At 35.5% G+C, this 27,611-nt stretch overlaps 1 protein-coding gene across 5 annotated transcripts in view; it reads left to right on the forward strand.

The window, feature by feature from the left end:
• Window positions 1–18,965, forward strand: part of CMTM7 (CKLF like MARVEL transmembrane domain containing 7) — a 35,301-nt gene extending 16,336 nt beyond the window's left edge. The window contains exons 3-6 of one of the 5 annotated variants that reach the window (XR_015740169.1): window positions 1,125–1,301; window positions 10,644–10,742; window positions 16,765–16,846; window positions 18,141–18,965. Coding sequence is in view for 4 of the 5 variants with exons in the window: in XM_026717774.2 (XP_026573559.1) it covers window positions 10,644–10,742; window positions 18,141–18,242 (201 nt within the window). In the remaining variant the exon portion in view is untranslated. The remainder of the gene's footprint in view (window positions 1–1,124; window positions 1,302–10,643; window positions 10,743–16,764; window positions 16,847–18,140) is intronic. The other 4 variants (XM_026717775.2, XM_087916779.1, XM_026717774.2 and 1 more) reach the window with 4 other exon arrangements.
• Window positions 18,966–27,611: the final 8,646 nt, after the last annotated feature.

A 27,611-nucleotide genomic window follows, 5' to 3' on the forward strand; every position in this document is an offset into this window, starting at 1 on the left:
CTTTTAGAATAGTGCAGCTCTTGGGACTCAAGCAGAAGCTAAACAAATAAAGTGAACAGAAGATGAAAACAGCAAAATATTCTCCTTTTCTTTAACTTTTTGCTCTGAATTCTCCCTTTGAAGATATAAGAAGTTGGTGATTGAATTCTGTGGCTTGGTGGGCCTATGTGGATTACAAATTTTAACAAGAGAAGAAGAGAACATTTTTTGAAGAATGAAAGGGCTAACAGTCTAATAATTCTTGGATTACAATTTATATTTTCACTTTCCTCTTGGATTACAAATCTCATTTCTTTTTGTGGATTATAATTACATGCCTCTGGGATTACAAGTTTTTAAAAAGTGACATTTTTTATTTTTTATTTGGTTTGTCAATTGCTTACAAGATAATAGGTATAAATAAAAACATAGTTATGAATACATGGATACATATAAAAAAATAAAAGAAGCAATAGGACAGGGATGGTAGACACGTTGGTGCGCTTATGCATGCCCCCTACAGACCTCTTAGGAAAGGAGTAAGGTCAATAGTAGAAAGTCTAAGGTTAAAGTTTTTGGGGTTTGGGGAAGAAACCACAGAGTCAGGTAGAATATTCCAGTCATTGACCACTTTGTTGCTGAAGTCATATTTCCTGCAATCAAGTTTGGTGCAATTAACCTTAGTTTGTATCTTTGTTTGCTCTTCTATTGTTATGGTTGAAGCTGAAGTATTCATTGACAGGTAGGACACTGCAATGTATAATTTTATATACTATACTTAGATCAGACCAAAGGTGGTATAGTTCTAGGTTTTCCAGGTCTAGAATTTCAAGTCTGGTGGCATAAGGTATTCTGCAACAAGTAGAGGAGTGGAGAACTCTTCTTGTGAAATATTTCTGGACTTTCTCCACTGTGTTAATATCAGATACATAATGTGGGTTCTAGACTGATGAGCTGTATTCAACGTTGTCTGGAGATTGAGAAGAAGAATAAGGAAGAAGGAAAAAGAGATGCTAACATTGAATACTCTGACTCTTGAATAGATTTGTAAAAGGGGAAATTGGATAGGGAAGTTGGTGGTCAATACTGGGGTTGTTGGGATATTGTAATTATTATTTTCAATAATTGATTTAAATTTATTAAAGCATCCCAAAATGAAGAAAACTACATCTGTGCCATCTTTAGCATCAGCAGCATCTAGTCCAGCAGATCATTGGTCACTATGTTGCAGCAAGAGAAAATGAATACGATGCAGTCAGAGATGAAATCTATGATTCGACCCATGCATGAAGACATCAAGAAAAGAATAGGAAAAAGTAGAGGTAAAATGGCAAATCTTCAACAAATAATGGTTAAAAATGAACAACACATTCAGAAAGTGGAAGAGAAAGCTGAACAAACAGAAAAGAGTGGAAGAGGTTGACCACAGACTTACATTGGCAGATAAAAGTCAGGAGAGAACAATAATATTATTTGAGATGGATAAGGCTGATTATTACTTGTGGTTCCAAAATATTGAAGAAGAAAAGGGAGAAAATTTGGCAGAGATAATGGCAAATGCCTTAGAGACACCCAAAGAAAAGGTGTTCACCGAGATGGGTGAAATATTTAGAGTTTATAATAGATATGCAACAAGAAACAGATTCCCCAGAGAGGTACATGTGAGATTCACAAAAAAACAATAAAAGCAGAGATACTACAAAGAGCAAGGGATCACCCCTCAAAGTACAAAGGAAAAAAAATAGTAGTCCTAAAACAGATCCCCAGAAGAGTAAGAGAAATAAGAAGGGAATATCAATTTTTGACAAAACAGTTCATTAAGAATGGAGTAAACTTTAGATGGTTTACACCGGAGGGAATATTGGTGATCTCGATGGAGCAAAGACATAGATTGGATTTCATAGAAAAAGCAGAATAATTTTATCATCACTATTTTGTACCACAAGAGGAAATGAGAGTAAGAAAGGAAAAAGAGGATAGAGAAATCCACAGGAGAGACAACAACAAAAAAAGATGAAAGAAAGTCAGAGGAAATAGCAGAGAGAAGGAGCAAAGGCAAAAAAACAGAAACAAGAGTGACCAGAACAACAGTAAACTGCATAAGAAAATGATTGGAGTATGAAAATATATGTATAGTAGGAGACTTTAATGCAATTGTAGATGTGGAACTAGTTTATAAAATCAGGAAAGTAAATAAAAAAGTTAAGAAAACACTTCCAAAGGCTTTCTTTAAAATGGTGGAAGAATTAGGTATCCAAGATGTATGGTGAGAGATACATCCTAAGGAAAACCAATACTCATTCTATTCAAATAGGCATACGTCTTGCTCAAGAATAGATATGTAGATGTCAGCTGAATTAAAATTTAATGTACAAGAACTAAACATAGAAACAAGTAATTGGGTAGACCACAATCCAATAAAAGTCAAATGGAAAGGACAAAAAAAATTAAGATGGATGTTGAACCAATCAATATTAAAAGACAAGGAATTTATTCAATTCATGAAAAGTAACTAGACTTTTTTTTAAAGAAAATAGAAAAGAAGAGACCTCATTACAAAATGTATGGGATACAGTTAAGGCATATATTAGAGATATAATCATAACTTATATGGGAAAGAAAAACAAGAAGAAACAAAACCAAAAGACATTAGAAGAAGAATACAAGAGGTTAGATATAGAACTACAAAAAGAACCACAGAAAAGTATCTAAAAAATCAAATGGAATTAATAAAACACAAGTTGAATATAATAGATAAAGAAGAATTAACACACACACACACAAAAAATGCTATACAAAACTTTTTTGAAAATGCAAATAAACCAGGAAGATGGCTGGCATACTAATTGAAAAAGGAGAAAGAAAAAAACCTGATACATCAATTAATGGTTGAGGAAGAAAACCTTTACCATCAAAATGATGATAAAAAGAAAGTGATCCAAAATTACTATGGAAAATTATGACCAAGAGACAGTTTCAGAAGATAAAATAAAACAATACTTTAAAAAAGTGGAGCTACCTAAAATATCTGAAATAGTGAAAGCTATGTTAGATAAACATATAACAATGATGGAATTAACAGAACCAATTAAAAGACAAAAGATTAGTAAAACACTGGGCTTGGATGGTTTACTAGCAGAACTTTACAAAGACTTACAAAATATTCTAATTATGCCAATTTTGGAAGTGTTCAGTGAAGTATTGTTAGAAATGAAAGTACCAAATTCATGGACAGAAGCATACATTACACTCATACCAAAAGAATATTCAGATTTACAACAGATAAAAAATTACATTGAATGTGGATTATAAAATATATGCTTCAATAATTGCAGAAAGACTAAAAAGGGTTTTTCAATCAATTTATATATCCAGACCAAAATGGATTTTTGTTAAGAGACAAATCAAAGACAATATAAGAATAATTTTAAATATACTGGAATATTACGAAGCACATCCAGGGAAGCAAAAGGCATTGATCTTTCTAGATGCACAGAAAGCATTTGACAATATAAACTGGCAATTCATGCTTGCACAACTAAAAGATGGATTTTGAGGAGAGATTTATTAACATGATTAAGGCAATATATTATAAGCAAACAGCAAAGGTGATGGTGATTGGAGATATGGCAGAGAAGGTCAACATTTAAAAAGGTACAAGATAAGGATTCCCCTTGTCTCCTCTACTATTCATATTGACACTGGAAGTATTAAACAGAAATATTATATAGAGATAAAAAGTATGGAAATTAAAAAAGAAAAAATGTAAACATCAGGCATTTGCAGATGATTTAGTTTTCATTCTGGAAGACCCACAAGAAACAGGGCCTAAACTAATACAAAAATAGAAGAATATGGTTGTGGCAGGATTGAAAATAAATAAAGAGAAAGCTAAAATATTAGTTAAAAATCTCACAGATATGCAGAAAAAAAGAGTTAATGAAGGGAATAGATTACTAAAAAAGTAAATTACTGAAGGATCTATTTGACAACAAGATGTGTAACTATTAAGGAAGATAATTATTATAAACTGATGCCAAAAATTAAAGCAAATTTGGAGAAATGTTAATATATATTTGGCAAGGGAAAAAAGCAAGAATAAGCCTAAAATGCTGCAGGGTTCAAGAAACAGAGGAGGCTTTGGGCTACCAAATTGGGAATTGTATTATCAGGCTGCGGTACTCACTTGGGTGAAAGAATGGATTGTATTGAGGAACAAAAGACTTGATCCTGGAGGAACATGATTTGCAATTGGGCTGGCATGCCTTCCTGTGGTATGGAAAAAAATAAAATACATGGTTACTTTCAAAGACATTATATTAGGAATGCATTATTATTAGTGTGGGAGAAAGTTAGAGAACAACATTACTTGAGAATACTAGTTTGGCTTTCAACAATGGAAGCACTGGTTCACCCAATATGGAAAATATTGTTAGATACAAATATATTTTGAATGAAAAGGGGGAACTCAAAATTAAACAAGAATTGAGAGATCAAGAGATTGATATGACATGGTATTCACAAGTGCAGATACATTCTAGATATGAGAAAAATGTTAATCTATATGGTATTTAAAAAGAAGTAACAGAACTAGACAAGATATTAACAGGGGCAGAAGAAAGATTGATAAAGAAAATGTACAGCTACCTATTAGACATTAAATTGGAAGGTGAACAAGTGAAGGAAACAATGATAGTATGGGCAAAAAAAATGGCAAAAATTGTGGGACAGGAACTATAATGAAGAAAATTTGTATAAGATGTTCTATAGATGGCATTTTGTGCCAGCGAGGTTGGCAAAGATGTTTAAAGATAAGTTGGCTAAATGCTGGAAGTGCCACCAGATATCTGGGTCATATTATCCTATGTGTGGACATGCCTAAAAGCAAAAAAAATACTGGACGAAAATGCATACATGGATGGAAAAAATGATAAAGAAGCATATTGTTTTAAAGCCAGAAATATTTTTGTAAGGAATTTTACCCGAAAAATATAGTGAGGGAAATGCATATTTAATTATTCATATATTAACTGCAGCTAGAATTGTATTTGCACAAAACTGGACAAGTGAAGAGATCCCCACAGATGAGAATGTGATCAGGAAAATCTTAGAGTGAGCAGAAATGAATAGACTAATACTTGCAATTAAGGAGAAAGAGCAAACTGAATATTATATTCCTAACAAGACAGGAATCAGCAGATGAAGATAGGCAGAATCACATCAGATACCTGTACAATTAGCAAAGCTCTCCCCCCAAGTGTGCTCTCTCCACTTCTCCCTATATATCAATGACTGCATCTCAATGATCCATCTTTTAAACTTCTGAAGTTTGCAGATAATACAACAGTCATTGGTCTCATTCGAGACAATGATGAATCCACATACAGACTGGAGGTTGAACAACTTGCCTTGTGCGACTGGAACAATCTGGAACTGAACACACTCCAAACTTTAGAAATGGTGGTAGACCTCCATACTACCACTTCTTAAAATATTAGACAACACAGTATCAATAGTAGATACTTTCAAATTTCTATCATATCTCAAGACCTAAAATGGACACCTAATATCAAAAACATCATCAAAAAAGCACAACAAAGAATGTTATTTCTGTGCCAATTCAGAAAACTCAAACTGCCCAAGGAACTGCTGATACAGTTCTACAGAGGAATTATTGAATCTGTCATCTGCATCTCTATAACTGTCTGGTTTGGTTCTGCAACCCAACAAGACAGACACAGACTTCAGAAGATAATTAGGACTGCAGAAAAAACAATTACTACCAACTTTGCCTTCCATTGAGGATCTGTATACTGCGCGAGTCAAAAAGAGGTCTATGAAAATATTTACAGACCCCTCACATCCTGGACATAAACTGTTTCAACTCCTACCCCCAAAATGACGCTATAGAGCACTGCACACCAGAACAACTAGACGCAAGAACAGTTTTTCCCTGAACGCCATCACTCTGCTAAACAAATTCCCTCAACTGTCCTATTATTTACTAAGTCTGCATTATTATTCATCTTCTAATTGTTCCTATCATCCATCTCCTCCCACTTGTGACTGTATGGCTGTAACTTTGTTGCTTGTATCCTTGCAATTTACATTGACTGTTTTCTAATATGATTTGATTGCTTATTTGTATCTTATGACTATCATTAAGTGTTGTACCTTATGATTCTTGATGGCTGTATCTTTTCTTTTTCTTTTTTAATTTTTTATTGTTTTTTAAAACAAACATAAACAAACAAAACATAAAAACATCAAGCTATCTTCCATATGTGTACATGCAGTGTGCCGGTTGGTTTACAAATTGTTTTGTGCTTCCATTTCGTAGTCTTCAATTACAATTACATTGCATATAATCCCATATTTTCAATCAAAAATTAAATACCTTAGTATCATTATTAATAAATCATTTGACTATACTTTTATTAATTCATGTTTTACAAGATAATCATAATTTACTTAGTTTATTTTATAACAGTTCATATTATCATCCCAAATCTATCCTAAAATCATTTTGCAGATATAATAAGAAAGAAGTACATCTTTATATATTTATTATTTTCTAAAAGTCTACATATTTCATGACTGTATTTTATTGTCTAACCATTGATAGAAAAGATCCCAAATTTCATAAAATAGTTCATCCTCTTGTTCTCTAATTTCAAATGTCAATCTACTCATTTCAGCACATTCCAATATTTTCTTAATGATTTCCTCCTGTGATGGTATTTTCTCATTTTTCCAGTTTTTAGCAAATACAATCCTAGCTGCTGTTAATACGCCCATCTAGATCTTCCTTTTTGTCCTTTCCATTTAATTGTCATTGGATTGTGATTTGCCCCAGTAATTGTTTCAATATTTATTTCTTGAATATTAGTTATTAATTCTGTTGACATCCATATCATCTCTATTCTGGACCATGATAGGTGTCTATTTGAGTAGAAGGTGTATTGTTTAGTTTTAGCATTTCTTTCTCTCCATGTATCTTTTAAGTTTATTTCATCTACCATTTAAAAAAAAAGATTTAGTGGGAGTCTTTCTATTTTGCTTTATTGTTTTCTGTGCTGTATAGTCCAATTTATTGTCTACAATTCCATTAAAATCTCCCATCATAACTGTATGAGCATAGTCCAGTTGAATTATTTTCATATGTAAGTTTTTATAGAATTCTTCTTGATTGTCATTCGGGGCATAGATTGCAACCAGGAGTGTTTTTGTATTATTGTCCATTATTTCCACCATTAATATTCTTCCATCATCATCAGTATAAATCAATTTCGCTGGGATGGTCTCTTTAATATATAAAACCACTCCTCTTTTCTTACATTGTGTCAAGAAAGTGAATATTTTCCCTAATTTTGGCTGAATCAACAATTGTTCATGTTGTTTTTTAATATGTACTTCTTGTAGACAAATTATATCAAATTTTAATTTATCTAATTTATGAAAGGTTTTCCTTCTTTTAACGGCTGAGTTAAGCCCATTTATATTAATTGTAATCAATTTTTTCTCTTCCATGGTTATATTTTGTAGTTTAGCAACTCTCGTAGATCTTAGTTCATGTTGTTCTTTGGCTTCCACCTTTCCACCTACTGCACCTTCTTCTTTTTCAGTCACCATTTGTCAGTCCTCTTGGAATTCAATTAGTGAGATCTCTTTTTCTGCCTCTTCCTCTTTCCCTCCAAAAAATTCTGTATAAAATAATTCCACTTTCTCAATTGAGTCAATTCTATGTCTCTGTTCTTGCCATGTGAACATTAAACCTGGAATCAGCCATCTATAATTCACCTCTTTTTTAAGTAGCATTTTAATCAGGAATCGATATTCTCTTCTCATCTCTCTCACTCTTCTGGGTATTTGTTTCAAGACCACAATCTCCTTGTCTTTGTATTTCAATGTTTTCTCTTTTGCCACTTGCAATATTTGCATTTTAATGGCTTTCTTTGTAAATCTAATATGAACTTCTCTTGGTAAGCTATTTCTTATCGCATATCTTGTGAAAACTCAATAAACCTCACCTACTCCATCCATCATCTTCTCTTGAGTTATTTCCAAAGCTTCAGCCAGTATTTCTATCATTATCTCAGCTAAGTTTTGTCCTTTTTCTTCCTCTACGTTTTGGAATCTAAGATAGAATTCTGATCTATCCATCTCCCATCTCGACATACCACTTTTATCTTGTTCAACCACCGTTAATCTATTATCAATATCTCCAATCTTCTTGTCTCTTTGTTTATCTTTTTCTTCAATTTTTTGGAATCTCTCATCATACTTCAACATCATTTGTTGGATGTTCTCCACTTTTTCATCAGTTTTCCCTGTTCTTTGTTCCATGTTCTCTGTTCTTTGATCAATGTTCTCTATTCTCTTTTCAATATTCTCTGATCTTGTTTGAATATTTTAAATTCCTTGCATAATCATCTGCAGAGTCACTTTTTCTTGTTCTTTTTCTTGCTTTAACATTGTCTGTATTGAACGTTATCCTCCAGATGGTGGAGAGGAAGAAGTGGAAGTTGAAGAACCAGGAGCTGTTAATTTCCTACTCATTTTAAGCAATTCAAAATCTTCAGGTTCTTCTAAACCTTAATCCAATTGTGAAGTAACCAATTATAGTTCAAAATAAAAATAGTAGAAAAAAGAAGCCCAATAATAATGATAAAAAAAAGAAAAGACAAAATTTCTTCAGGTTCTTGTATACCTTAATCCAATCAGTAGTTAGATGAAGAAAAAGGCTTGGGGAAAAAAAAGGGAAAAGGAAAAATTCTTCAGGTTCTTCAACACCTTAATCCAATTGAAAGGTCTCAAATAGAAAAGAGTGCATAAGAATAAACCAGAAAGGTAGATGAAAAAACAAAAATACCAGGAAAGGGGGAAAAAAGGCTATTCCCCCTTTTTTTAAAAAAACTTTAATACTAAAGCTTTCCCTTTAAAATAATAAGCAAACGTAGAGATTGGACTTCCAAAGAAAAAAAGAAAAACAAAGACAAGCTCCAACAAAGCCAAAAACCCAAATAGTTATTACAAGGGAATGAAAAAGATAAAATGAAATGCAATAAAGCTGGTGAGGAGGGATAGCACAATTTCGAAAAAGTAAAAAGAGCACACTGCACTTTGTTTAATTATCCAAGGCTCTTATTATAGCTCTCTTCTCCAAAAACTTATCACCTTTCCCCCCCTAAGTTTCAACACCAGACTCCAGCTGTTGATAGAAACCCAGAAGAGCACATGCAATAATACTCTCCCATGCTCTTCCCTCTATCTTATCAAATAGCAATGTCCTTGAAAAAGAGTCTCAGTTCTTTCTTTCTCAGCTTTGTCTGGTCACAGGGTAATAGAATATTTTCAAGCTTCTAGTTGGGCCTTTTTATGTATCCTGAAAGCATATGCACCAAGACAAATTCCTTGTGTCTAATCATACTTGGCCAATAAAGAATTCATTCATTCTTTCATCCATATGACCTGGGATTTATTTTATCAATGGTTAAATAACAAAAATGGAAGTTAGAAATAGGAAAACAAAAGATTAGTGAAATAAAGAAGATGTGTTGAGAGAGAGAAGTAAATATTATGATTAATATGTTGAATATTATTCTTTTAATATTGTAGAATTAATACTGATGTAATGAATATTGCCGTAAATTTTGATTACTATTTTACAAAGTATTTGTACCCGGATGACACACTGTTCAATTTAAGATGGAATTACTATATTCAAAAATTAAAAATCTATTTTAAAAAAAGGAAATGTTTGCACTACTCCCATCCCAGCCCTGCCAGAGATTGTCCATGAGTGTGACCAAAACTGTCTCTGTACCAGAGCCAATCCTGACTGAAAGGAATCCAGGAAATTTGTTTTGTCCAAGATCCCCAGAGCTGTCAAGCAAGCACGTTTTCTACCACCTTCCCCAAAAAAAGAGAATATGGGAAACTATAAAAATTGTCCAAGCAGATTGGTTCAAGTGATTGGTTTTTTTAAAGAAAGGACAAGCCAGAGCGTCCTTAAAATGTTCTGGGAATGTTTCCTCTTGCAATGAGAATTTTTACTGCATGAACCCATCTGCTGGTTACCGTCCTGCAGCCTTTCACCAGCCAGGAGGACAAGAGTCTAATTGACTGGTGGTTGCACTAACAGTACAGAGGATCATATGGAGAATGGTTGCAGGAATTGGGTATATTTAGTTTAATGAAAAGAAGCACTAAGAGTGACATAAACAGCAGTGTTCCAACACCTAAGGAGCTACCACAAAGACGATGAGTCAATCTATTTTCCAAAGTCCCAGAAGGCAAGGCAAGAAATAATGGATGGAAACTAATCAAAGGGGAAACCAATCTATAATTAAGGAGAAAATTCCTGACAGTGAAAACAATCAATGTAATTAAGTTGTGGATGCTCCAAAATGGAAGTTTTTAAGAAGGGATTGGACAACCATTTATTTGAAATGTATAGGGTCTCCTGCTTGAGCAAGGGGGGTTGAACTAGCAGACTTTCAAGGTCCCTTCCAACTCTCTTATTCTGTTATGCTGTTACATGAACTCATTAGCTATACCTGGGGCTTCAGTCACGCTGAAATGTTCCTTTGATAAGCTTCTGATGTAAAGTACAAGATCTTTGTAGCTTTTCTTCTAAACTACATTATCTTTGTTTCATTTAGGAGTTTCTTCATTATCTAATAGGTACTATTCTGCTTCTTATTGCATCAATTGTGGCAGTTGCAAAAAGCTCCAATTCAGCAGGCCTGGTAGCTGGAGCGGTGAGGCTGTTTGCCATTTTTTTGTTATATATAAGCAACTTTATTTATCAGACCTTAAATATACATTTCAGGGTTTTTTCCCATAATAAGCACACTAAAAGAAAAGAGTGTCCATATATTCAAGTGTACATATTGATTGAGGATTGGGTATGTTAGATCTTTAAAAATACTGGCAAAGATATTTAACATAGCTTTTTCCCACTACTGCTATAACCCTCCATTATCAAAATCTACACTACATAATTATTAGGCAAGTTGTATTTTGGAGGATTAATTTTATTATTGAATAATAGTTGTGCTCTTAATCAATCCAAAATGTTAATAAACCTCAAACCTGATTATTTAAAAAAGTGAAAGTGAGTTTTGGCTTTCTTAGGAGAATCTCTATGTGTGCACAATTATTGGGTAACTATTAGTGTGAAGAATTATTATACAACTAAATGAAAAACAAAAATTTGCCCATCACACTTATTTATTGGCATCTGTTAAAGTGAGAATAATAAACAACTCAAAATGTACTAATAAACATTTCTGATATTTCAAAAAAAAATCAATGACCAATATAGTTATCCTCTGATAAACTGACAGACAAAAAGGACAAGTATAAAAAATGGAAAGAAGGACATACATCTAAGGTAGAATATCAGCAAACAGTCAGAATCTGCGAAGGCTCAGAATGAACAAAGTCTTGCAACAAAAATCAAAGATAATTTTTAAAAAGTTTCTTTCAATATATAATTAACAAGAAAAAAATCAATGAGTCAATCCACTAAAGAGAGAACACAGCAAGGAAATAACAGGCAGCAGAGAGAAAGCAGAGCTGCTTAACTCATTCTTTGCATTGTTCTTCATGCAAAAAGAAACTATAGCCCAACTGATCAAAAATGTAACTGTAACTAGAAATTAAAATTAAAATTAGCAAAATAATGGTAAGAGAACACCCGTCTGTTCTTGATGAATATAAATCACCAGGACCTGATGGATTACATCCAAGAGTTTTAAAGAAGTTGGCAGATTTCATCTCACAACCGCTGTAACATATCTTTCAAAGATCCTGGAGCACCAGGAAACTACTGTAGCAGAGGATTGGAAAAGAGCTGATGTGGTTCTGATCATCAAAAAAAGGGGGGGGGGCGGAATGGACAGACCCAGGAAGCCCCAGACCAATCAGCCTAACATCTATACCTGGGAAGATACTGGAAAAGCTAATAAAAAAACAGATCTGTGAACATCTAGAAACGAGTGAAGTAATAACTAGAAATTGGCATGGGTTTGTTAAAAGTAGATCATGCCAAACCAATCTTATTTCATTGTTCAACATAGTGATTAAATTAGTTAAGCAGTGAAATGCTGTGGACATAATATACTTAAACTTCAGCAAGGCATTCAACAAGCTAGACCACAACCTACCTCTTGGTAAGCTAGAAAAAAGTGGGATAGATAACATCACCATCAAATGGATTTGTAACTAGCTGGGAAACTACTCCATGAGCAGTCCTTAATGGTAGTACATTTATTTATTTATTTATTTGATTTGTCAATTGCTTACAAGAAAATAGGTATAAGTATAAACATGAGTAAGAATACAAGAAATAGGTATAAATAAATGGGGACAATAGGACAGGGATGCTAGGCACGATTGTGCACTTATGCACGCCCCTTACAGACCTCTTAGGAATGGGGTGAGGTCAATAGTGGATAATTTGAGGTTAAAGGAGTGGGCGTCATTAGAGGATGTAACATCAGAGTCAGGTAGTGCATTCCATGCATTGACCATTCTGTTTCTACTTTCTGCAATCAAGTTTGGAGTGGTTTACATTGAGTTTGTATCTGTTATGTCCTCTTGTATTGTTGCGGTTGAAGCTGAAGTAGTCATTGACTGGTGGGACATTGTAGCAGATAATTTTGTGTACCATGCTTAAGTCCAACCATAGGCAGCGTAGTTCAAGGTTGTCCAAGTCCAAAATTTCAAGCCTGGTGATATAGGGTATTCTGTTGCAAGCAGAGGAGTGTAGCACTCTTCTTGTGAAATATTTCTGGACTTCCTCAATTTTATTAATGTCTGATATACAGTGCGGATTCCAGACTGATGAGCTTAATTCAAGTATTGATCGAGCAAAAGTTTTGTATGCTCTAGTTAGCAATTCAATATTTCTGGAGGAGAAGCTTTGTAAGATTAGATTTACAACTGTTAATGCCTTTTTGGCAATGCTGTTCCAGTGAGCTCTGATGCTTAGGTCATTTGATATGAATACTCCAAGGTCCTTGACAGAGTAAGGATTGTCAACAAAGTCATATCTGCCTAGCTTGTATTTGGTGTACTGATTTTTTTCACCAATGTGTAGGACAGCATTTGTTGGTTGAGATTTGGAGTTGGCAGTTGTTTGACCATTCAGACACATAATCAAGGTCATTTTGAAGGACAGTGGCATTGTCGGTGTTGAATAGTTTTATGTCATCTGTGAAGAGGACACAGTTGCTTATAAGATGATCGCAAAGGTCATTTATATAAAGTATAAAGAGTGTGGATCCTAGAATGTTGCCTTGGGGGACACCACTGTTAGCTGGAGCAGGGTTTGATATAGCGCTCCCTATATTTATTATTTGTTGTCTGTTTGACAGAAACGTAGCAATCTACTTATGAAGGGATCCGGAAATACCATAAGAGTTTAGTTTTAACAGTAGTTTGTCATGTATCACTGAATCAAAGGCTTTGCAGAAGTCTATGTAAATTGCATCTATTGTTTTACTCTGGTCAAGTAGAGTAGTTCATATGTTTTTGCAGTGTGGGAATTATAAATTGCAGGACAATTTTTTCCTGAAACCAAATTGTTTTTTGCAGAGTAGTTTGTTTAACTCTAAGTGGAGGGTGATGACTTGGTTAATGATTGATTCCATGACTTCGCACATGACCTTTTCTGAAGATAGGGATGACCATAACGAAGGGCCATAGGTTTGGTAAGGAGCTGGTTTTGAATGATATTTCATATATAATGCTTAGGGGTTCAGCTATCACTATTCATGTCTACACGAAGGGAAGTAGTGGGTACCACAACTGCAGATTGGTCTGCAGTTTTCAACCAGGCTGGGGTCACCTTTTCTGAAGATAGGGATGACCATAACTAAGGGCCATAGGTTCGGTAAGGAGCTGGTTTTGAATGATATTTCATATATAATGCTTCGGGGTTCAGCTATCACTGTTCATGTCTACATGAAGGGAAGTAAGTAGTGGGTACCACAAGGTTCCATCTTAGGCCAGTTCTCTTCAATATCTTCATAAACTACTTAGATGAGGTAATAGAAGGGAAACATATCAATTTTGCAGATGATATTAAGCTGGCAGAAATAGCAAATACCCTAGATGATAGATTCATACTTGATAGATACAGACTTGAACACTAGGCCCTAACTAACAAAATGAAATTCAATGTAGAGAAAAGTAAAGTCTTACACTTAGGTAAGAGAAACTAAAATACACATATAGATTGGGAGAAACCAGGCATAATAGCAGTAACTGTGAGGGAAGTTGGAATGTTAGAGGCTAACCAATTAAATATGGTATGAGCCAACAATGTGCAGTGGCAGCCCAAAAAAGCCAATGCAATCCTAAATTGCATTAACAGGGATTTAATCAAGATATATGAAGTACTAAGACCATTCTCTAAAGCCTTAGTAAGACCACACCTAGAATACTGCATCCCGCTTTGGTTACCGCACTGTAAAAAAGATGTTGAGACTCTAGAAAAAGTGCAGAGAAGAGCAGCCAGGATGATTAGGGGATTTGAGACTAAAACATATGAAGAATGGTTACAGGAACTGGATATGTCTAGTCTAGTGAAGACAAGTATCAGGTAGACATGATATCAGTGTTCCAATATTTGAGGGGCTGCCATAGAGAGGAGGGGGTCAGCCTATTTTCCAAAGCACCTGAAAGCCAGACAAGGAATAATGGGTGGAAACTGATCAAGCAGATAGTCCATCTTCAACTCAAAAAAATCCAACTAGCTCATCTTTAATAATAGCAGTCTATACCAGTGCCCCATCTTCACCTTGCTGGCATCTAAGTCGAAATGAAGCTCTGTACCCATTACTGATCCAGCCTGGGGCTCATCCATCTGGTCCATCAAGAGTCAATTCTCATCTCATCAGTCCCTAATAGCAATAGCACTTATATACCACTTCACAGTTCTTTACACCCCTCTCTAAGCAATTTACAGAGTCAGCATATTTCCCCCAACAATCTGGGCCCTCATTTTACCAACCTCAGAAGGATGGAAGACTGAGTCAACCTTGAATGTGGTGAGATTCGAACTGCCAAATTTCAGGCAGCTGGCAGAAGTAGCCTGCATTTCTGCATTCTAACCTCTGCCCTATAAAACCTTTAAAAAATTTGTCTTGAAATATTTCTTGGCTCAGTCTAGCCATTTCAACTTATGTATCTTGTTCAGTGGTGTTCAGGTTTCAGCCTTCCTTACCTTGTCTCTGAATACTTTGTACTTCTGGGTACTCTATGCAGATTGCAGCTCTGGAATATGATAGGACTGTAGGATAATGGATTCCTGGTAGCTTCACATTTGTCTCAAATATTTGGCAGTTAATGTGTGTCTTTTTTCACAACACATTTCTTGTGACCCCATTGATTATTTGCAACAAAAGGTTTGATGGGTCTGTGATCATGCTCCAATATCTTAGCAATTTCAAGACTGGTGCATCCTTTTGAAAGACTTTTTACACTTTTTGACTTTTCAGAGTCAGTTAAATTTTGGCCCATTTTGCCTAAGGAAAAGAAGCTGCCTAATAATTATGCACACCTTGATATAGAGTGTTGATCTAATTTGACCACACCCTCCCTCATTACACAAATACACTTCACTTGATATGCTTATATCCACTAAACATTTGAGTTTATATAGCTTAGTAGTGGAAAATACGCATACAAATGATGATATGATCAAAATACTCACTTGCCTAATAATTGTGCAGTCAATGTATTGTGTTACTTTTACAGAAATTATAATAACTAAGCAAGCAATTATTCTAGTTATATGCTGTAGGTTGAGGAAAGTTATATTAAATTCAGTGGAATCTGCACAAGAATTCCAAATAGATCGTTTTCACATTGCTGGCTTTATACTATACTACATTGGGCTATAATTTTGGCCCAAATTAAATAATGGCATTCTTTAAAACTCCATTCTGTTACCAGATTCTGCAATAATGTACATGTTTCTGAAGTCATGAATATTTCAAAATTTCTGAGTCACAGTTATTTATGGCTTGGTCTTTTACCTAATATTGCCAGAGTGTATGCAGTATTGCAGAATACCTGCAATACTCATAAAACAGCTAAGTTGAACTCTAAACTTAATGTTTAATGAATCAGCTTGCTAAATAATTATTGATACTAGACACATTTTAAAAACAGACGTAAAACTTTTTGCTTTAGTTGTTGAGCAGCCTATTACAGGGCTCTCATGCCCTCAATTTCAATCTCATTGTAGATAATGGAAACAGATTAATAGAAATAAATTTATCTCTTGTCTTCTCAAATTAAATCAAATCAACCTTTATTATCAGAGTACAATATGTGTACAATGAGATTGGCTGAGTCTCCCATCCCTTTTGATCATTGTCTTTTCATTACAATTCATTACAATTATACTAAAATACATTCTCCCATGCTTTACATGGAGGAAGAAAGAAAATCTGTCTTGGAAAGGTGATAGTGGACAAAACTCACTTTCCAATTACTACTGTACTTAAAATCATTTGTTACAAATTGCAAACAGTGATTTGCAAGCAGATTTCTGCTGGTTGGAATACAGGGGAGTGGGAGGACAAAAAAGGTATGCATTTGACAATACATTCAGTAAATGTATATTTGGGTATTTATTACTAATCTCCGATTACAATACATTCTTTGAAATGTCAAAGACTGTTCAATATTATTTAAAATCTATAGAAACTTAATGTAAGGTATTTTTATGTATGGCTCCTTTGCTGATGCTTTTTTTAAAAATAGGTCTTCGGATTCTTAGCTACATTTATGTGCTTCCTAAGTATATGGCTCTCTTACAAAGTTTCTTGTAACACTCAATCATCAGGTAAGATCTCGATCAATCAGTTTGACCAACCAGCTCTTTGTTGTCCATTTTCCTTGCATTATTTAGTCCACAGACAGATCCATTATATTATTTTTTCAGACTATAATCTATTTATGTTTATTATTTAATCTGAAGAACAATGGGAAATAGATAGTGATCTGTTCCACTTATTTACTCGTTAGATATATAGAGCAAATGAAATGACAAATGACCTGTTCTTTGCTCAGGCAGCTAAGAGTAGCATGCACAATATTTTCACTTTCAATTTTATCCCTAAAACAATCTAATGGGAAATATTGAGCTAAAAGAAAATGACATTCTCTTTTCTCACTACAATTCTAGGAAGAATCTTGTGTCCAACTGTGCGAGGAAGTCATATTCAGATTTGAATTTTGTTACATATTTAAATCCATCCACTTCCATGATGATTATGTGTGACATGAATCTGGGCTTCTTAAATTCTGCTTTGGATTCTAACTATTATTCCAGTTTTGCTCTTGAAATAATACTCAATGAAGAAAGAAATTCTTTGGGAATTTTACAAATATCTTCACTGATGATTTGGCCTGTATAGAGAATAGCCAGAAATATGATTATACTAACTATACTGTGGCAGTGCTATTGCAAATTGTTCTGGTCCTAAGAAATTTGTTCTTATTTCCTTCTGCTCTGTGCAGAATTCTGCAACTTATTTGTACATACAAAATTTATGAAACTAGACCGAAATAGGCCCTCTATGTTTGATGGCGGTAGAATTCACTAATTAACCATATCGCCAAGCAATTTATACTTTATTTGTTGGTTGTTCAAAACATTTGCAGTTTCTTCACTTATCTCCTTTACGTTAAGATTTTTTTGACTGTCCAGGATAATCATATCCCAAATTTCCCATCTGGCATGGAGAGTTGGGAAATATTTTCCATATTTCAGTAAGTGTTTATTTATTTGCCCTTAGAAAAATAATGTAAAAGGGTCAATTAAAGTATGTTTACATATCAGTTGCTTTGAGCCAGGACAAGTGCTCTTAAAATTTTTTATTTTAAAAAATGATTTAATCATTTCAGGTGCAGCATATCACTTTTCTATCACATATTTATGGGCTCATCACTCACCAGATTTTAACCCAGGCAAAATTCATATTTGGCTGATTATCTTGTCTCTATCCCGGATTTGATGGAAGGCATCTATGCTACTGTAAAGTTCTGCTATTTGAGATATTTTGGAAACCTTAAATGTAACGATTACCATTAAAATTACAGTAAATTGATTTTAGTCTTTCCTCTCCTATTTTTAGATGCTACTATATGAGTCTTTTTCTACTTCAAAATGTACACACCTGCTGTGGGAAGAGCTTAGAAAAACATGCATGATGGAATGGTATACTGAGATCCAGTAATCTGACTTCAGTGACTGAAAAACATTCTTACTGGGCATAGAGTGCCATCTTCTGGCAGTTTTCATCTATTCCTGAGGTGACTGTACAGCAGCCTGCTTCATCTGGTCAAATTTTTGGATTCTGGGAGACAAGAAGGGCTGCAGTAAAAGATCCTGTGGGAAGGAAAAGGTCTGTCTTTTAAACAAAGAGAAATGATCCTCTTTTAATTCCAGCTGCCAATATTTCATGCACTGTAGATGATTTCTTTATGGCCTAGACCACTAAGGAGAGTCCAAATTTAAAAAAATCAAGATGGAAAATATATCCTGCATCAATCCAGCTATGACTGACAAAAGTTGGAAACATTCACCATGAACCAACAACCGCTGGATCAGAAATCATTTTCTTACCTCTCTGCATCTCATCATCTTGAAATTGTTCTTAAAATTGGTGTCTCATTTAACCTGCTTTGAATATGAGTTTGCTTTAATAATATGGTTTAAGATGGTTGCACCCCAATTTTTTTATTATGCTACCCATAATGAATTCCTTTTTTAGGGCAAAATTTTAAATATTCTTGTTCAACCATAAAGCTTAAATGTTATATTCCTTTGATTTCTTTTTCTTTTTTTTGCTTTTATTTCTCTCGCCATGTATTTTTATTCTATTTCTTATAGCTATATGCCTATCAATATAAGATCCATTAAGAATGAAGAATGTTTATTGAAAATCCACTGCATTCTACTATTTCTTTTACATATTGTGATACATTACAATAATTTACACTTATTACTAATATACATGGAAAATACAATTCTTTGTAATGATCTACAGAAGCAGTATCAAATTATCTACAGTGGGTAAAATAATAATTCAATACATATTAATGGGGAGAATGAAAAATAGCTATGTTTATTTTTCAATACTACTATGCATTTATAAATGAATGCTAAGGGAAATTTCTACTATACCTATTCTAAAGAAAGTAACTCTTCTACAAAATACAATTTTACCAAGGATTTTTAAAAATAATAAGAGTTTTCCCTATGCTGTCATGTCCAATTATGGTGAATGGTGCTCATCTCTGTTTCTTAGCCAAGGAAGCTAGTATAGTTTGAAGATTCTTCCATGGTCATATGGCCGCCATGACTATATGCTGAGGCACACAGAATGCTGTTACCTTCCCACTGAAGTGGTACTTTTTTATCTATACATATTTGCAAGCTTTCAAACTGCTAGATGTGTAGGAGGTAGGGCAAATAATGGCAGCTCAGCCCCTCAAATGGTGCTACTGGACTATTACATGAGCGCATAAATGATTATCCCTGGCATTAGAGTGCATAGATAAATTTATTTATTTTCTTTTTCTAATGATGAAATGCTTTAGCTTTAGAATAGCACAGTGTATGTGAAAGACTGGGTAAATAGAAGTCTACAATATGCTGGGAACAATTTTTCAGTAGATATTAACTGTACAAAATTAAGAGAGCAATACATGAAAAAAGAGCCACACATAAAACAACAACTGCCTGAGAGAACAGAAGCAACTTTCCACTCTTCCAGCTTAAAAGGGCTTGCCCAGCCTCAAGCCTTGGAGGAAGAATTATTTAGAGAATGGTTAAAGGCAGGCAAGATGGGACCCATCTGAATATCCAGGGGATCATATTCCAAACTTGGGTGCAGCACAACAAGGTCCCTGTGGCCAGTCTTGTCCAAACCCAAGGAATTGCATCCAAAGTAAACTTGAAAACTTTATAAAGAATTAGTTCTAAGACATCTCAGCTCAAAACTTATATAGAGCTTGTTAATGATATTGTAGGAAGTTAGCACCCATCCCTCTCCTAGAAAAATGAAATATTCTAGGAAATATGAAAAAGGCAGAATATTTCCCCATGAAGAAGTAGGAACTCAGAAGCAGAAACTCACCAAAGAGGCAGAAACTCAGCCCCCCCACCTTTACTAATGGACCATTACTCTGACCTGGGCCAGCCTATTTTATATAACAAAGATTTCCAGGTAGACCTATGGGAATTGCTCAAAGCCCTTTCATTACATCATCATCCAGCAAGGCTCAACCAAGCCTGGGACTCAAGACAGCCTACAGCAGGGGTCACCAACCTTTCAGACCTCAGGAACCACCAAACTCAATTTTAAATCCTGGGGACCACTAATGTGAATTTTGATAGATGGTGGCTTGCTGATGTTGGTGGGAGAGAGAAAGAGAGAGAGAGATTTGATCTAATCTCTTCCCCCATCTCCCTCTCTCTCTCACACACACACACAAACAAAGAGGCAGGGGTGGGATTCAAATTTCTTAACAATCGGTTTTGTGGGTGTGGCCTAATTTGTGGGTGTGGCTTGGTGGCCATGTGACTGGCTGAGCATGGCTTGTATGTAAATTTTATAAATATTTATGTAAATATTGAATTTTTTATAAAAAAGAACAACTTTTACCCAAAATCAGGCAAAGCAGGCAGGCAGATTGAGTTGCTCACAGAATCACAGATTCATTCAAAGATCTATCTATCTGCCATCGGCTATCTGAGTCTGCACTGACAAATAGAAGCTTCAGTCCTAAGGAAGGTTCAGCTCTGCTTAAAAGCAGAGCTGAAGATCTAAAGATTAGCTAGAAAGCAAGAAATCCAGTGGTTTCCTGCTTTCTAGCTAATCTAAATCTCTCCACACAGCAGAACAGCTGATGTTTGGGGGGGGGAAGGAAAAATTAGCAATTTAGCAGGCAAGTTTGCCAGGTAAGGAGTGAGTGGGCGGGGAGGGTTCCCATAGGCCATGTGGGTGGCTCAGCCTTGTGTTCCTGCGCAGCTTGGATTAATTGCTTTGAGGGGTGCTCTGGGAATGATATTTGTCTGTGGACCACCAAAATTTTCTTGCGGACCACCAATAGGCCACGGCCCACCGGTTGGGGACAACTGGCCTACAGAGTTGCCATGGGAGTCTGACAACCAATCAGAATACAAGCTCAAATTCAAATCCCAACAGAGAGTATAAAACCCAGGCACTTACAGCATCTCAGCCCTTCTTTCTTCACCCAAGGCATGTGATCCTATCCACCATTAAACCATCTTTCCAAATAGTCACCATGTTTCCAGTGTCTTTCTTCTCCATTTGGAACTGAACCCAGAAAAATATTTCTTCCAACAATATGACAAACCAGGGGCCAGGAATATAGATTATTAATGTTATATCCCAAGAAGAAATTCACGCAGTATTGAATACAAAGCAGTTACATCAAGCAGAATAGCAAAGTAACTATATTCAGGATAGATCTGGCCTATGCAAGCAGCAGATATAAGCAACATTTTAAAAAATGGTAGTGTTTTTTCTGCCTATGAAATGAATTTATCTTGAAGCAGATAAATGATACATGTCAACATTTCTTTTCTTTGGGTTGGGTCAAATTCACAATTGAGGCTTATTGGCAATGACAGAGAAAATAAAAATGTTTAAATTGCTTAGAATCATTTGCCCCTAGTGCAGAGCCAGGGAAAGAATCTGCAGAATCCCTAGAAAGAAAAGCACAGTAAAGGACAGTAGATGGCAGCAAAACACTAGACGGTTCAGATCCTGGAGAACTGGGTCAAAAGGAGAGAGAATAGCAAACTCTGTAATCTGGGCAGGCAAAAATGAATGTATTTGGGGGAGAAGGGGAGAAACCAGCAGTTAAGCATGTTATAATATCCTAATTCAATTGGGTGTTGTTTAAGATACCCCAAAGTGGATGGAAAATGGAATTCATATGTGTTCTGCCAAACAAATTGAGTATAGGGGTATGCAACCTTGTACTGAAGAGATTGGGATCTGATTTTTTACAAACTGAATAAATTTTCAGCAACCTCAATCAGCATGGCCTATGGTGGAATCCTGGAAATTGGTGCCTCAGCAATTTCTGCTAATTACAGCCAGGGACATTTCTACCTTATAGTTTATTTGACACCTGACGTTTCTGTTCACCATTAAAAGCAATGAAATAGAAAGACAAAGCAGCCTTGAAGAGCTTGTGCAGAACAGTGTGTTATTATGTTGTAAAAAATACAAGATCTTAACAGGTAAGTAGCCTGTAGTGTAATTGTCTACCTATGGCAGCAGCATACAGTATATTGTTTTACAAACAACTCTGTTATTTTTAAAAACTTATTAAAATAAAGTAGTTTTTAATTAACTATAGATTCAAGTTCAAATTAATATCAGTATTGTGGCTGGTTGTTTTAAGACTAGTTTGGTTTAGTGGTTAAAGCTACAAACCAGGCAATTAGTTCTATTCCTCCCTTAAGGCATGGAAGCAGCTGGGTTGTCTTTGGGCCAGTCACCCTTAGCCCATGACAGCAGACTTGGGCAATTAGCCAATAGGTCAATTCCCATTACAATCAAGGATATGATTTTAAAAAATCCATACTAAGAAGAAAAAAATGTGGCTAGCTGTTTATTCTCAATATTTTTAAAGCAGTTCTTTCTGTAGGTTGGAATGATTGTAGGAACTAATGTAGAAAGAAGCATTTTAAGGAATCCAACATTTCTTGCTTTGGGGTTGCAGTTATCTAATACAAAAAAGGTGCAATCTGGAGCTAATTCACTAGTCAATATATTCACTATTAACTCTCTATTCAATAAACATTCTTTTTTATATATTCCACAAAATTACCATGGTTAAAATTGAACTGAGAATAGCTATTACTGGATACCATAAAATTACAATTGAAGAATTTTAATAAATATTTGGTTAAATTCTCCAATGTTGATGAGAAAAACAGAAACTGCCCCAAACCCAAATGACAGAATATAAAGGATGAATTAAACTATGAAGAATAAAGCCACAAGGTAATATTTTCTGTATTCTCTATGATATTCCAACTTTCCCATTACAGAGATATTTTTAATGGTGAAAACAGTAAAAACAAAGAATATTGGAGTGAACATGGATTTATATACCAATTTCTGCAGTGTATCTTTTCCTCCACAGTTTATACCAGATGTTCCTAAAGCTTTTTGTTAGAGTTTGCAGCAATCCAACCAGGACACAAGTAAATAATTCAGCAGGATTCATTTATAGAAGAAACTTGTTTATACACAATAATATAAAACATGATGCATGTATACAATACCCATACAGCTCTTGCAGCATGGTAGCAAGAACAAGAACAAGAAGCAGAAGCAAGCCAAACAACCAGAGTCACAGAAGCTTTATATTTATACAGACCAGTTACCCTAAGCCACACCCAGTCTCCAAGCCATCTGGCATGACTCACAACAGGTGCTGTTTCATAGTCATCAAACAGTTCCTATTAGTTGATTTGTTGTTATGGCTATCCCAGCTCATAATTTCTTATATACTGAACATGCCTCCCTTTATGATTAGAATAGATATAAAACTGAATAACTCAATATTCTTCCCATGGTGCATCTCACCCAATGGCTTGGTCATTATATCTGCCAGATTGTCCTCCGAAGAACAGTGAAGCAAGCAAATTAATTTACACTGCTCTCAGCAGCCCTGCCAGACTGCTCCTGTCTGGCGTGAGGCATCCAGAACACCTCCCCAAGTACTAGCCTGCCAGGGCCCCCTTTGCCAGCAGTCTCATTGCCCTGTGTGAGCTCTGTGGTGGTCCTGCAGCAGGATGGCAGAAGGAGGGGGTGATCTTTCTTTGTACCACAAAACCCCATCTTCCCTGGCTGCCAAGCCCCCGGCCTGCACCCTTCTCACTGGAGCAAGCTATGCAACTCAATGTAACCACTAGAGGCCTCCCAGTGCAATGCATTTTTGGATGAGCATCTATGCAGGGCTCCCCAAGAAAGGATCAGCAAGAAAATCCTCTCTCCATTTTCCTGCTGATCATCCTTTTCTTGTGCCAAAGATGTGGAGGGAATGTTTTTGGGGTGTATGTCTTTGCAAGGCTGATGGGGCTGATGAGCAGAGGAGGGAGGGGATCTGGAAGTGCTGGCTTTCCCCTGCCTCATTGTAGCAGCAGACTGAGCAAGACCTGAGCTCCAGTGTCCCAGCAGCAAGGCCAGCAGGCAGGATGGGTGGAGACCAGGTTGTGTCGAGAGCTTAGTTTGTTGCAGCCACAGGCAAGTAGATGGTGGGACTGGAGTAGCAGTGCTCCCGCTCCCATTGGCCTGCACCTCCTGTAGGTGAAAAAAAAAAAGATTTCCCCTCCTGAAACTAAGCCTCAGTGCTTATTTTCAAGCCCAAAAGAAAATAAGACTGGGTCTCATTTTCAGGAAAACACGGATAGCATAGGATAGGAGTTGGAAGGGATCTTGGAGGTCTTCTAGTCCAACCCCTGCTCAGGCAGTGAACCCTACACCATTTCAGATAAATGGTTGTCCAATCTCTTCTTTAAAACTTTCAGTGTTGGAGCAATCACTACTTCTGGAGGCAAGTTGTTCCACTGATAAATTGTTCCAACTCTCAGGAAATTACTTCTAATTCTAGGTTGTTTCTCTCCTTGATTAGTTTCCATCCATTGCTTCTTGTCTTGCCCTCAGGTGCTTTGGAGAATAGCTTGACTCCCTCTTCTTAATGGCAACCCTTGAGATATCAGAACATTGCTATCATGTCATCACTAGTCCTTCTTTTCATTAAACTAGGCATACCAAGTTCCAGCAATCGTTCTTTATGTTTTAGCCTCCAGCCCCTAATCAACTTTGTTACTCTTCTCTGCACTCTTTGTAGAGTGTCAATATCTTTTTATAACCTGGTGACCAAAACTGGATGCAGTATTCCAAGTGTGACCTTACTAAGGCATTATAAAGTGGTATTAACACTTCACATGATCTTGATTCTGTCCGTGTGTTAATGCAGCCTAGAACTGTGTTGGCTTTTTTGGCAGCTGTAGCACACTGCTGACCCATATTTAAGTTAGTGTTCACTAGGACTCCAAGATCTCTCTCACAGTTATTATTATTGAGCAAGGTACTGCCTATACTGAACCTGTGCATTTGATTTTTCTTGCCTTCATATAGAACCTTACTTTTTTTCACAATTGAATTTCATTTTGTCAGATAGTGCCCACTGTTCAAGCCTGTCAAGATCCTTCTGAATCTTAAGCCTATCTTCTGGAGTATTGGCTATTCCTGACAGTTCGGTGTCGCCTGCAAATTTAATGAGTTCCCCATCTATTCCTTGATCCAAATCATTGATGAAGATGTTGAAGAGTGAATGCTTTTTTATAATATAAGGAAAGGAAAGCTCATGGGTATTTTAGGAGACATTATATTTGAGATACCTTGCTATCAGCTTGGGAAAAATAAGGAAACAACATTATTTGAAAATACCAGTCCGGTTATTAACGATAGAGGCATTTGCATGTCCAATTATTTTTAAACTGGAACACGTTAGATATAGTGAGATTTTAAATGAAAAGGGTCAACTCAAAACAAAGCAAGAATTAGATGATAAATATGAATTGGTATTCATATGTACAAATACATTCTAGATATGATAAAGATAGTAAGATAGAAGAGTATTATAAAGATTTATTGAATTATATAAAATGTTAACAGGTACTGAAGAGAGGATGATTAAAAAACTATACGGCTATTTACTAGGAGTGAAAATGGAACAAGTTAAAGAAACAATGATTGCATGGGGGGCAAAACTTTGGATATGGGATAGATTTAGAAAAATGGCAAAATTATGGACTAGTAATTATAAATTAACAATGTCAACAGCATATAAAGAAAACTTGAAGATATTTTACAGATGGCACTTCCTTCCGGCAAGATCAGCAAAGATGTTCAAGGACAAATCAGCTAAGTGTTGGAAATGTCATCAGATACCTGGATCATATTGCCATATGTAGTGGGCATGTAAAGAAGCTAAAAGATATTGGATTAAAATACACACATGGTTGGAAAAAATGACAAAACAATATATAGACTTCTTGTTGGGAATTTTACTCGAAGGCTATAACAAAGAACTGACATATCTGATTATAGATGTTTTAACTGCAGCTAGAATTGTATTTGCCCAAAATTGGAAAAATGAGAAAATTCTGAGGGAGGAGGGTGTGATTAAGAAAATAATGGAATGTGCAGACATGTGTAGATTAACATTAGCAATTAGAGAGCCAGAAGAAAAAGAATACTATAAGATATGGGATTTATTTTACCAATGGTTAGACAGAAAAGTAGGAAAATGAAGTATAATATAGTAGTAATGTTGTGTTGTAACTGATTATTTCTGAATGAGTTATAAATATGAACTAAAGTTATTAAGAAGTGAGGTTTGCTCTAAAAGGAAAACCTGTATTTTGAAATTAAAAGTCTAATGATGGTGTAATAATAATATAATATGATATGGAAAGTTAATTAATGTAATATGAATGTAAAGCGAAGAGGAAAGGACCATAGATATTGTGGACAAGACATATGTATCAACCGACACACTGTATAAATAAAGAAGATTTTATTTGTTAGGTCTCAGCCAGTCTTTGAAAACTTGCAGATTTGCACACAAACCACAAACTACCATGCAGAGCAGAAAGCAGGTTTCAAGGGTTGTAATGTCAAACAACAAATCTTACATCTGACAAGAACGGTATCCCAACCAATCTAGGTTAGCACTGGAAGCTTCTGCCTTACAGTGTTATTTAAAGGTATAAACACACTCACCTAAATGCTTCTATCTCCTATATACGCCCCTAATTATTCCCTCAATCACCCCTCAATCACCCCTTATTCCCATCATTTACCTAATGTCCACTATTTCCTTCCCTATCATTTATCCATCGCTCATGTTTCTTATCTCATCACGAGTAAACTAAATAGTTAAACTTGTCCTCCCCATCTCCTGTTTCTTCAGCCCAGTTGATTCAACAGCTGCACCAGCTGTTATCTCTTTCAGTTTGGCTTTGGCAGAATTATCTAATTAACGTTCAACAATCCATCAAACACACATAGGAATTTCCCTTGAAGTTACAGACGACTGAGGATCCCTTCGCACGTCATAATTCTCCGACACTGCAGCTGTCACAATTCTCCAGAATTGGCAGGGTACGACGGCTACTCCTGCAAACGTGCTAATGGGCTCAGATCATCTATCATCCCTAACAGAGCCCAACAGGCTGTCTCCTCTACCAGAGATCCACCTAGAAAAAGAGAACGAACAGATGAAACCCTATGCATTCTCTCCCCTGCTTCCTTGGTAGGATACTTTAGGTGGAACTGTCAGCATAGCCGAGGGGCGTGCACCTCTGAATAGACAACCCATGACGCCTCTGACAAGGGATACCCTTTCCAACAAACCAAGTATTGTAAGGTTCCCCTATGTCTATGTCAAGTATTTCACTAATCTCATATCGATCATCTTTTTTTAAATAATTTTTTTATTGGTTTTTAAAACAAACATAAACAAACAAAACATAAAAACATCAA

Source organism: Pseudonaja textilis, chromosome Z (assembly GCF_049901715.1).
Source record: "Pseudonaja textilis isolate UNSWEBS1 chromosome Z, rPseTex1.2, whole genome shotgun sequence".
Taxonomy (NCBI): domain Eukaryota; kingdom Metazoa; phylum Chordata; class Lepidosauria; order Squamata; family Elapidae; genus Pseudonaja; species Pseudonaja textilis.